Source organism: Lepidochelys kempii, chromosome 17 (assembly GCF_965140265.1).
Source record: "Lepidochelys kempii isolate rLepKem1 chromosome 17, rLepKem1.hap2, whole genome shotgun sequence".
NCBI classification, from domain to species: Eukaryota; Metazoa; Chordata; order Testudines; family Cheloniidae; genus Lepidochelys; species Lepidochelys kempii.
Window position 1 is genome coordinate 6,479,332 of NC_133272.1, and position 13,002 is coordinate 6,492,333.

Consider the following 13,002-nt stretch of genomic DNA (forward strand, 5'->3'; position numbering starts at 1 on the left):
AAAATTAAAACAAGTTTTATTTAAGGTGGAAACTATTCAAGAGCTCACAGTATATGATTCAATATAGACCAAGACTAGGGTGACCAGACAGCAAATGTGAAAAATCGGGACGGGGGAGGGGAGGGTAATAGGAGCCTATATTAGAAAAAGACCCAAAAATCGGGACTGTCCCTATAAAATCGGGACATCTGGACACCCTAACCAAGACATATTTTATACCTGTTCCTTATACAGAATGTCTACTCATGTCAATGTAGAATATGTCCATGGAGTGGTTGCAAGAAAATGATCCATGTGTCCAAACAAAGAAACAAACAAACATTTATGCTTCTGAATTCTTAGACAGATCTGTTTTATGTATTTTTAATACTTGTCATGGTTATTCTTACTTTTGACCTAAGTTTTGTGCCACTGAATTATATGTACACTGGAAACACAAAGCATAAATCAGAAAAGCATCACTAACCGCATGAATTAGTTCTATGAGTATTTTGTCAAACAACCACAAACAATGTTAATAAGAAATATCATGCAGATACACTTACCCTGTGCGTTTGGTGATGGTCCCTAAGGTCATTGGCTGTTTGATTTGTGCAAGAGGTACCACCACAGTCAAACTTGGAAGAGGCAAGAGTCGTGGGTTCCCAGGATTATTATTAGTGAAATTATTGTAAGTATCCTGGTTATTTAGTTTACCTTGAAGAGATGGAAAAAATTTAAAAAATTACTGGAAATTTTTCCCCATTTATCATTTCTGATAACCATATAAAATTAACAGTTTTAAATATACAATAATAATAGACTTCTATTGATGAAGAAAAAGAAAAAAATCTCTACAGATTTCATCTTAAAACTATAGAAAAATATACAGAAGCAGATAAAACAGCAATAAAAATATTTTTCATATCTAAGGAGATGAAGAAATTGTAGCCCATAGTAATAAAGTGAGACATGGTGTTCTGTTGAGCAAGTTTCACATATCAAGAAACTTCAAAGTCCAATTGGAGAAGCAGATTCTGAATCCAAATTGTCTATGGAAAAGGTAAATACTCCAGACAGGAACTTTTGTCCTGCCGTACCTCATACTGTGCTTTACATTGAGAAGTTATGAAAAAGAACATTTTTGCTGCGTCCATGAGTGAAGTTAAGGCATCCTATAATAGCAACCTGCTGCACTGAAGAAAGGATAGAAAAATACAGGCTAGTTATATATAAAGAATAAAATGAAGGAAAGTTAAACTAAAATAACAGAAAAATCAAGAATTTATTGTAGAAAGAAACAAACTTCACTGTCTTTCAGAACAAGAGAAATAAAATAGCCAAAATACAGTATTTAGTAAAGGGAAAGAAACCCCCACTAAACTAAACTTGTTTCAAATTACTAAGACAGAAGATCTGTTTTGGACATATGCTTAGTTTAGATATGCTTTCCTACTTTCTGTATCATTCTGCAATCACAATCTTTCATTCTTCAGTTATAAAAGGAAACTAGCTACAAATTTCATGGCCAACAGGGAAAGAAATGTAAAGAAACCAAAGAAAGAAATGAAACAAAAAGGTGCCAGTCTGTTTATAATAGAATCAAAAGTACTTTAAATAGACAAGCAACTGTGAATTAAAAGGTTTAGATCATTAACTTGTTTTTCTGTGTTCCTATAATGCTGTGAAATGCTGGCTTTGTCCTTAATCAAAAGGAAGCCATATTGGGAATTAAGTTCCTAAACAACTGATGCATTCTACATAGATATTATACAAATCCCAGGCCAAATCCATACAATCCTGACTGAAGTGCAGCCACCTTTTTTCAAGGAAGAATAACAGCAAAGAAAAGAGTTTCTCACAGGAAGCAGGCTGAAAAGCTATAATGGTACTTCAGATGGATTGAAGATAGGAAAAGGAAGGCGGAAAAATCTTAATGAATGTCTCATCTTCCTAAAGACACTCAATGCTTCCTTTACCCTCCTTTTAATACCATATAACCGTTAGCTTGGGGTTTTGTGTTTGTTTTTCTACCAAGTATGTAGAACTCTGTGTTTTAGGAAAGCACACAAACAAAAAAATGATGAAATTACAAAGTGCATTTTGTGTTAGGTATCCAGTCTGCGCATTATTCAATACGTTTTAAGAGAAATGGCAGGGCTTTAATGAATAACCAGTCTATTGAATAGTCTCTGAGTACGGACTTCATTTAGAACTATAGAGATTTTCCTGAACTAAAGTGGGGGAGGAGGGAGAAATAAAAAGAAAGAAAGGAAAAAAAAAACCCTCATGTTTAAATTAAGCCTGAGGCTTCAATTCTTTTTTCAAAAAAATCTTTGATTAGTTTCCTTGAAGATTCATTCTTGGTTCATGTGGAAAGAGTATAAAATAGTTTTCTGCATTTTTTGTGTAATTAGTTACTATTATATGTCATCAAGTCCCTTTTAAAAAATGTGTTCCTCACTCTGTATTCAACATAAGCAGCAACATTCAACACAGAAAACGGTGATACCCTAAAAAAGTGATTCCAAATATCTATACCTTGCTTTCTTTTTTTCTGTTAGGAATATGATGATTAACTGTAACGTTGCACTGATCAAGTTCTGAACCCCATCCGCCTGTTGCAACAGTAATTTGTATACAGTATATACAAGGAATCCGTAATTACTCAATGCACTCAAATCTCAGTACCATGCAGCAATTAATTAGCCTTCCAAATGCAAAGCTGCCACTGAATTCAATAGGATTTTTGAGTGCAGGAAGAGTGAGTAATCATACATTAGATCTACGCTGGAAGATGCCGAGCTCCCTCAACTCCCATTAAAGTTGAGGGATCCTGTGGGGCAGTTGAGGACACTCAGCAGTTTGGAGGATTAGATCCTCTTTCAGGAATCTTAAAGATACCAATTCACACACACGCACACCAGTTAGTCACTGTGACGTTTGTATTTTATAGAGTGAAGGATCTAAGGAGTAGCGACATTTTTCTGAGTTCTTTGATACATTATATATTACTTTACTTTTTTACATTAAGCATTTTTCTGGTGTCTTTAATGACAACCAAAGGAAGACAAGAAGAAAAAAGGAAAAAACAAAAATATATAAAGGGAAATAAAAATGCTTAAGAGATGATAAATTAGAACAAAGTATAATGTTCCTTTCAACTTGTTTGCTTGTGTTCTGGGAAAGCATTAAAGCAGCTTTTACTTATTTACTTTTTCTTAGAAGGACTGTACAAAGAACTGTTGCTGTAAATCCTACTTTAATTTCTGCTGAAATCATATTGCAGTCACTTTGCAGAAACTAAGACCTTACTTCCAGTCAGAATTAACAAAGACATGATACTTGACGATATGAGGTTTGTTTTCAAGATTGGGACTTCTGGCTCTTTAAACCATCTTGGAAAAGCAATCCTATATGCATTCATTTCTGATGTTTCCAACAAAGCACTTTGCCATTTTTGATATTTAATGAAAACACTTTCACTTTAAAACATCACCAATGTTATCATTTAAAACTGTGCTACAGTTAAGGTGCTCTCATTATAACCTAGTGCAGACACTCTACACAGAAAGGAAAGTATGCCTTGCTTTCAGTTGAAAATTGCATTAAAAATAAATATATGAACAGAATCAAAGTTTAACTAATTATTCACAAGCATTGCCTACAGACTGCAAAAATCACTATCCTTTAGGGATGAAAGAGGTGTGTTACAACGTTACTAGGAGTGGGTAAGAAGCAGGGCGTTTAACTTGTTCATAATTTCTAGGGCAGAAGTATCTTCTGAGTTCATATATTTTAGTTTTAAAAATAAAGTTTTACTGACTGAAAGAATACAAATGTAAATTAAAAATTAACCAACCCAATCATCAAAACACTCATCGTTTCACAGCAGAAATGAAGTCTAAAGTAAAAGATCCAAACACAACAGATGCAACTATTTTAAACATCTAATCTACCACCAAACACCTATCAATCTACATTTTCTCTTAAGCAAAATTTAGTTACATAATTTTGAAAATAAACTCACCAGCCATGGTGCAAATCAGAAATTAAAAATCAGAATGGTACAAAAGGGTTAAGAGAAATTTTTTAGTTATTTAGGAGTGAGCATTTTGCTTGATAATTTGACTTTTAAATAAGCTCTACTTAGTGCAGATGAATCAGGTTAGAAAAAATGCTACTTTATATAGAAAGAGTAATAATAGCTTTCATCTGAATTATATTTAGATAGTTTTAGTATGGAAATGTTCTATAAAGTGGTATCGCTATTGTCTGGACAATGTTGCCTCAGTCCCTCATAAAGATACAACCTTGACTTCTTAATTGCATAGCCGTGGGGATACAGTAAATGCACTCTGTGACTAGGATTTCTTTATCATGCATTCAGTAAGACCTATATTGTACATCCACTACTGGAATGAAGTGGCGTTCTACAGATTACATTTAACAGGTCAGAGTTTTTTTAAACTTTGTGCACGCTATTGTATCTGTTCAAAAACCCAATAAAAAATTATCCCCCGTGCTCCCGCCCCTAGAAGCATGCAACTCCCATTGCAGTAAATGGGAGTTTTGCGGACAAGACAGTAGGATCAGGCCGAAAGAGCACAAAGAATGCAACCAAGCATCAACATTATTTCCACAGCTCAAGCAGTTGTTGATTAACTGTCAAAGGACACGGCGACAAATTTAAGTCCTCCAGAAATATCAAACAAATGTTGTATAGTGAAGAATCCTTCAGCATAGCACAGTCAAATTATTTTGCAGTATGTGTACAGGATAAATCAACACTTCAAATATACCTATTGATAAGTAACAAAAAGTAGGACTACAGTTCCAACAGCTTCCCTAAACATTGAAAATTTAGCTGGAAATGACATACTAACTTCAGAAGCTTGTTTTCATACTGACAATTGCACATAAACAAAGGAAGGGTACTGCCTGATTGACTTTTCCAAGAATACCTTCTATAGCAATCCATTTGGAGGGAACTTAAAAAAAACTCCTGGCACCTTCATGACAGACGTGCCCTCGTAAGGACTGGAGGCAGAACATTTTCACTAGAGCGTCCCTAGCTGTGGATCTCTCTTCCTTGGTGATCTGCCAGTGTCTGAGTTTACTGACCTTCAGAGTACAGAGAAAGGCACATCTTTTTGGTTAAGTATTTATCTGTCTATGGGATGTCACTGGAGAGGTTTTTCTTCTGTCAGGCTTAAGGGCTGTGCAAGGAGGGGCTGTTTTTACCATCTGTTGTGGGCACTTTAATTTAAGGTGTTTTTTTATATACATCATGCCACTTCCCTGTATCTCGGCACTCCCAGGTTCCAGTCAAGGGCCAGAACACCACCTGAAAGGAAGCTCTCGCAAAAATTCCCAGCCAAATTTTACAGACTCAAGAGGAAGAGAAAGATTGGATAAGCATCCAAACTCCTGATCTGAGCTAAACCCAAATCCCAAACTTCTTGAGTGTGTTCTGACCCGAATCCAAATTCTGCTTTTTGGATTACTGTTTCAGTTGAAGCTGCTGCTGAATCTTATCTATGAATGTTTACACAGAGACATAGAGACAGAGAAGAAACCATGAAATTAGGAGAAAATCATGGGAAGTTCTTGCCTTTGTAAAAGGTAGTCTAACAGCAGACATTTATTAAGAAGGACAATATTTCATTGATTAAAGTCTGCCTACTGAGGGATGGGAAAAAATAATTCATTAGTTCTATCCTGGGTACCAACTGGCATAAAGTCTGCGATAAGAAAACCTCCTATGACCCTTTCAGGGTTCTGAGCCATGTTTTTTCCCAGGCATTTTATACCACAAATACTCACAGGAGAAATGGATTAAGTTGAGGATAAAAGTGAAGAGAGAAAATAACAATGGGCTTTGTTATTACACAGAGCGAACAGGCTGTCATGTCAACTTTGCAGGGGTATATTCCCAAAGCAGTCATCATTAACATACTCACTTCCACTGAAAAAAGGGAGGCCTGAAAGCGCCGGACAAAAGAAATCCCAAAAGACAAAGTAAAAACAAATTAAAAGCACCATTATAAAACACAGATGCTATAAGGAAAATAAACTTCACAAGATTTACTGGTTTTTGACAAAGTTGGACATTTGTGGAAAAGACATCAGCCACAACTCCCAGGTAATGCCATTGCAAGGCTAACATCGTTTCAGTTTTACCTTTGCCCGCCCCCTTTTTTTAAAAAAAAAAAAAAGGCAGAATATGAAGGGTTGGTATTCTTAGCTGCTGAATGCAGTGACTGAGAATATATGAAAGTGGCAAACCACCAGGCACCAAGGTACTTCTGAAAACTGGACATTAGGTTGATGACTGCTATAGACAAACTTTTAACTTACAATTATTTTACTTTTAAAAGTACAAACCAGAATAATGTACTGTAGGGAGTTAATCTGCAAGATTTAAATGACAGAGCAAGTTACACATTTCTATTTTTTTGATAACTGAATTTTTCCAGACATGACAAAAAACTGTATTTTGAACAAAACATGCTAGAATTGTTAGTTTGTAATACATTTTAAAAAGAAGCAGCATACGGAGTTGATCCGTTGCTTGATCACTTGACAATGAACTCAATATAGATTTGGGCTTGGTCGGCAGTCGGGTGTGATACTGAGGGGTCTTTTGCTACTGAAGATGTCACCTTTTAGAACAGACAAAAAAAAATTAAGTCCTGGTTACTTAAGGGACAAACCTACAAAGTGTTGATCACCATCAACTAGAGAAGGGGGTACCCAGTACCTCACGATCAAGCTCTAAAATCACAGGTGCACTTTTTAATACAGGAAGGGGCATAAACACCAGTGTCCAGGTAAATTCAAACTCAGATTATATAATTCTACCTACTAAATTTCCTCTGCAGTTTCAGCTGGATATGGTATTCTTGCACTGGCTAATGTCAGCTGTTGTGGAATGATTGTGTGCACTGTGAAATTTCACTTTACACATAAGTAAGGCAAGCAAGTTTTGGCCCTACATAAGGTTTTATATTAGTAGATTGGGAATAATAAGCAGTCAACTTGTTCTGTGTTGTTTCCAGAAAAAAATGAGCAGAACTGAGCTTCTCTTAGCTATATAGTAAAACAATGTAAGATTTTTTTTAAAATTATCCTGTATTTCCTTGTGTTCTTATTCTGCCTTGTATTATTCCAATAAAACTAATAAGTAACACAATTATGTCATTTAAATTCCAAAGCACTTGGTCTGCTTTTAATATCTTACTGTACTTAATAGACTAAAATTCAAACACCACCAAATATTTTAACAAAGTTAACATCAAATATCTAATATCCTGCAACTTACTGACTGTAAGTAAAACACACAATAACTTGAATCTACACAATCACTGGCAGGCTGTGCAATGAGAAAATGAAGCATGCTTAGCCTTTATTTGCTGCCTATTGTAAGAGATTCCTCAACCAAATACTCACTAATTATTTAACACAAGACAAAAACAATCCTTTCTAAATATAAAAGAGGATGCTGTTAAAAAAATCATGAGTGTGGCGGTTTATTTTGTTTTGGTTTTTATTCAGTACCAGAAGTCTCATAGATGAGAATGAAAAGCTTCCCAGCTACAGTTCCAGGACTTTCACCCTCGTTCCTGACCTTTCCCCAGACATGTTCCAGTATAATCTGTAATCTACTAGAGTCGGAAGAGGAAACAGCAGCACCCTGGTGAGAAACACTGCCTTGTGACCCAAATAGAGAACTCTGTGGAAGCAATGCTGGCTCGCAGAAGTAGTCTGGGAGGGCGTTAACAGATCATTCAATAATATTTTTAATTAATTAAAAAAAGCCCAACACTAATTACTGCCAAACAAGATTTTTCTTTAAAGATGTAACATATTTAAATCTCCCCTAAAATGTTACAATTTTTCCTGGGAACTGGGTGTGCGACAACAGGAAACTTTATAGTTCTTAATTAAAATAACCGCTACTTCTTAACATTGCACAGCAACTGCTTCAAGTAGCAAACTGCTAGGAACAAGATTCATTTAACAGCCTAAGTCTGAATATTTCTAGTTAACACTTTTATTAGCTACAGTGGCTATATAAGATTAGGCACTCAAGGTCAAATTTTCTCAAATTTACCTTGATGTAAATCCAGAGTAAATCACTGAGGTCAGTAATGTTTATACTGATGAGAGCAGAATTTGGCCTTTTGTCTTCATAATGTTTAAAACTGCTTTTTTGTTCACCTTTTATAAAATGGCTGCATCTATTCACATGAGTGTACTGGGAAAGCAACCCTTTCCTTGTCGATGTATGAAAAGATGGAGCATCTGATGCCAACAGACAAGCCTGTGTGCTCGTAACATTCCCCTGAGAGGCACATGCACCAGTCCAAGTGTCTCCAGTCACAGGGGAAAGAAACACTCCTCTACCCTCAGTTACCTGCTTGGTGGAGGGAAAGCTCACCTCAGGCCCTGGATCTCACCCCTCCAATCTTTCTAGGATTTTACATCACACCCATTGGTACACTTCCCCACCGCATCCACACACTCTCCATCTGAGACCTCCACTACTTCCCTCCCTACACTATCTCCACTTTCAAGAAACCACTGACTGCCTCAACCACAAATTACTGTCACTGACACCCTCAAATCCTTTCTAGTCCTTGGGGGGTAGAGACAGAGGAATTTACACCATTCACTTCACCTTCCTCTAAGGATATGTCTACACTGCAATTAGACACCTGCAACTGGCTCATGCCAGCTGACTTGGGCTCAGGGTAGGGGCTGTTTAAGTGTGGCAGAGACATGTTGGGGTGCAGGCAGCCCAACCTCTGGGACTCTCCCACCTTGCACGATCCTAGAGCCCAGGCTCCAGCCTGACTGTCTACACCGCAATTAAATAGTGAGCCTGTGAGCCAGCCAGGGGTTTTTAACTGCAGTGCAGATATATCCTAAGGGTGAAGCATTTAAAACTCTAGCTCTGCTTGGGATTAGAACCCACCACATGGGAGCCGTACAAGCTGTGCTCAAACTGCTGGTGATATACAGCTGGCCAATACTCCTACTTCTGCACGTGCTTGGGGGGGAGGGAGGCAGGGGGGATGGAAATGAAATCTTTGGAGGCACATGCATAGACACAGGGTGGGGACACAGGCAATTGTGTGTGAAGTAGCCCTGGTGCTCTTGTGCATATACGTGCTAACAGCTGTGATACCTCCTGTTAGGGAAACATCCATGATCTTAGCTAACTTCTTATAAAATATCTCATTGGAAACTTGAAACTAAGATCTGTTCCTGTGACAATTTCCCCTCTCTCCCCCTCACACCCGGAACACAGGACAAGGTTGCTTGTAAAAGCTGCATGGATGAAAAAAAGCACTGAAGCTTTCGGTTTGGAAAGAGGGAGCATATAAATAAAAGCTTGCGCTGACTTTGTAAACGGATCTAAAAGCAGATCAAGGAACAGGAACAAAATCTGACTACATAATAATCTTGCAGGGTCCATTTAACTGAAAATATTGTTGGCCCAAACCTACAATCCTTAGGGCAAAACTTGCACTGAAGTGAAAAAACAAAAACAAAACCCCGCCCTCTGATAGCCAGCTGTGGGCTTCATAGCTCCCTGCAGAGGCAGGAGAAGACTGTAGCACTGACACTTCAGCTGGTTCGCCCAATCGGTGATTGCCGGGGAAATCAGCTAAAATGGCCTCCCATTGGCTGAATCATCTCTAATAAAAGCCTGGGGGGGGGGGGAAGGTATAGGGAGGGTCTTAGCTGCTTGCCATCCTGTCTATACCAGGGTTCATACCTACAATTCTGCTCAGAGTCATGGATTCCAGGCTTGACTGTTCATAATCACTGAGTTTACTGAGTTTTCTTGTCCATTTGTAGATGTTTTATAGCAGTGTATCGCGGGATCAGTGGTGCAAGGCTTGGGGAGACAGGCATATGCTGTTGCTGCTCCTCTTCCATTTTTCCCTTCTGTATGTAAATTTAAAGGCCTCTTTGTACTGACGGATCCTTGCAACAAGTTTGGATGACGTGGGCAAAATTTAGACAATGAGGGCCTTCAGTCCTGGTGCCGTGGTCGAAGCCAAGGGGCTTCCCTGCCCCATGGAATAGAATAAACTTATCACTAGGATCTACTGGAGTTTTGGCTGTGGGAGAACAAAAGTCCCTCAGCATGAGATATGGGTCACTTTTGCATTAGAATGTGCAAGTGATTGGCCTCGTAGCCTCTTGGATGACCTGTCTACGTGCAGTAGAGAACAACCTTATTAGGTGGAGTATAGGAAGATGAGATAAAAGCACGCCCAACCCAATTTTTAGCTTGCCAGCACCTAATATTAAGGATTACTTATCTACAGACATGGAAGGATTAGATTTTTACTAGTAAATGTCGGTAATCATCGATTTCACCATGCACCCACAAACTGACAAAAAGTATCTCCATCAACAACAATCAAAATCTACAGGTAGGCAATGTAAGAAAAATACTCCTTAGAGTTTGACTTCAGGATATTTACTTTGTATACTTTGACTTTTGATGATGACAATTTGAGTTTAATGGTTGTTAAGATTTAGCTTTTTGAATCTCAAAGTCTGTCATTAAATGATGATTGTCTGACACTTTCCCCATAATTTTCCTGCAAATGTGAAAATTGACATTTATCAAAATTAAAATATGCTTAAAAATAAGCATTGATATTATCTGTCAAAATTATTTAAAAAAAATCAAATTCTGCCAAGGCAATTTATGTATGTTAATAAAGTTGTGGCAGCTTTTTTGCCACTTTTTCCTTGTACTAATGTCCATGTTAGTATGTCTGCAGCAATTAGCACAAACATTATGATGTTTAAAATAGTTCTAGGCAGATATCTGACTCAGGTTGCATACACTTTATTTCTTCTAAGTTATAAAACAATGTGCTCTGATAACCATTGCGTATGAGAACCTGCGAATATCATCCATGGAAAATTATAACAAAAGTGATTTGTCTAAAACCCACAGAATATTAAAACTGGGGGGAAAAAATATAGGAATATCTCTGTCTCCCCCCACCCCACATCAGCTCTGCTGTTTTACCCATGACTGCTAAGGATGTTTTCTGGCTCTCTGACAGCATCATGACTCAGGTCATGAGAAGTGTCAAAGATGCACTTCCTTCAGATGGGAAAAAAGCAACTGATTTTAACAGCCCACAAAGACTAAGCAAATAGAATAAGCCAAATCAGCACATTTAAGAAGAGTGGAGATAAACCTTTTAAAAGACACAAGTATATTTTATTTCCAGTCTTAAAACTTCAGCTCTTTCCCTAAAATGTTTGCATTTTTAGACTACCCAAAAAGGCAGAGTTGATTTAAATACTTTAGAAAAAAATATTCACGACAACAAGATCAGCACCCATTTACTGCATAATCAATCACTGATTATATACACACAGGGTTTGCTGCAACCCTGCAGGCACAAGGGCTATATATTTCATGCCCCTGCAACAGTGGAAGCTGCTGTTTCTCAGAGGAATACACCACTGGGGAAAGCAGGAAGTGTTTGCACCAGTGCCCTCCTCTGGATTACAACAGAGAAGGGTATCTCCTGAACCTCATACCATCTATTCCCTTCTCACCACGACTCACCCCCTCTAGCTGCCATCATCAACAAACAGCTATATAACAAGAATCTCTCACCCTACCTCATCAAAACCTCAGCTATCACACCACCTTCAACAACTGTACCTGCACCTCATATCCTTTCACATCAGACTTACCCCATTCTCACAAAATTATAGGAACAGCCTTCTCATCTCCTGGGTACCCGCTGAATCATTGCCTCATGCCAGTTTGGCTTTTACATCTTTCACAGCAATGAAAGCACCCTTCTGAAGGCGGTTAATGAACTCCTTAACTGTACTGATCATAGCTCTCTCAACGTACTCCTTTTCCTTGATTTCCAAGCAATATTTGAGATTATTGACCACACTATCCTCAAGAACATGCTGTCCTTCCCTTCTTCTCACCTGGTTTCACTCTTATCCCTGTTTCTTCACTTCAGTGGTAAACTGTGCTTTGACACTGTATAAAGCCCCTTATGGCTCTGTACTCTGCCCTTCACTGGCTACTTCTTTTCACCCACGCACATTATTTTACAGTTTAAACTGGGCGATTGCTTTTATTCTGATGACACTCAACTCTCTCTTTTAAAATGCAGTTCTGCTCTGAAAAGCAGATACACAAAAAAGTAATCAGTCATTACACAACAGCTCTCTTCCCTTTGTGTAGTCACCTCAACTATCCATAGTAACAACAACAGATTTTCACTACTTTTTGCTCCTGCAGAGCCTATAAAGCTCTGGCTTCTATTCCTTCTTGTACATCACCAATATAATAGTTCACCAACTTTCAATCAGTAAGAAGCGTGCAACTCTATCAGAGACAATCAGATGATAATGGGTGTCGCTGAGGGATTAATCAGCAGAATAAGCTTATTACTGGTGATGTAAAAGAAGAAAACAATCAAACTTGACTTTCACAGCTCAGTTCACATTTGCAGAGGGAAAAACATCTTTTTATTTGTGAATTGTGCACATTTGATAGGAAATAATTGAGGGGGGGAAATAGAAATAATAAACAAAGAACCTCACAATGCCATTTTACTGGGTCAATTTTCAGAGTAGAACTGCATTATGCTCTTTTATTCAACTCCCGCTCAATCTGCCTCTGACAAATGGACATCTGACCCTACAGAAATGTTCTTCATTTTGATGTAACCAAGACTGAGACCATCCACCTTTGCAAGAAAACTTCTATGGGGCCCTCATAACTGTAGTGCCATTCTCAATGCTAGCCTTTCTCCCACCTCTCAGCTCTGTCACGGACATCTTGCTCTGCTGTGCCATTACTCCTCTGCAGGTGCACCTACAAAAATGTCCAAAACATAGTTTGCATAAGTCATTACCTTGACACTTCCTCTGTTAAATCGCTCAGTCATGCATTTGTCACTCCCTGCCTCAGTAACGATAATTCCCTCCTGAAATAGTTCTCAT

At 38.0% G+C, this 13,002-nt stretch overlaps 1 protein-coding gene across 16 annotated transcripts in view; it reads right to left on the reverse strand.

Moving 5' to 3' along the window:
• BCAS3 (BCAS3 microtubule associated cell migration factor) overlaps positions 1-13,002 on the reverse strand; it is a 500,928-nt gene that overhangs the window by 318,596 nt on the left and 169,330 nt on the right. For all 16 annotated transcript variants that reach the window (XR_012155467.1, XR_012155469.1, XR_012155468.1 and 13 more), the window contains one exon: positions 546-696. Coding sequence is in view for 13 of the 16 variants with exons in the window: in XM_073315905.1 (XP_073172006.1) it covers positions 546-696 (151 nt within the window). In the remaining 3 variants the exon portion in view is untranslated. The remainder of the gene's footprint in view (positions 1-545; positions 697-13,002) is intronic.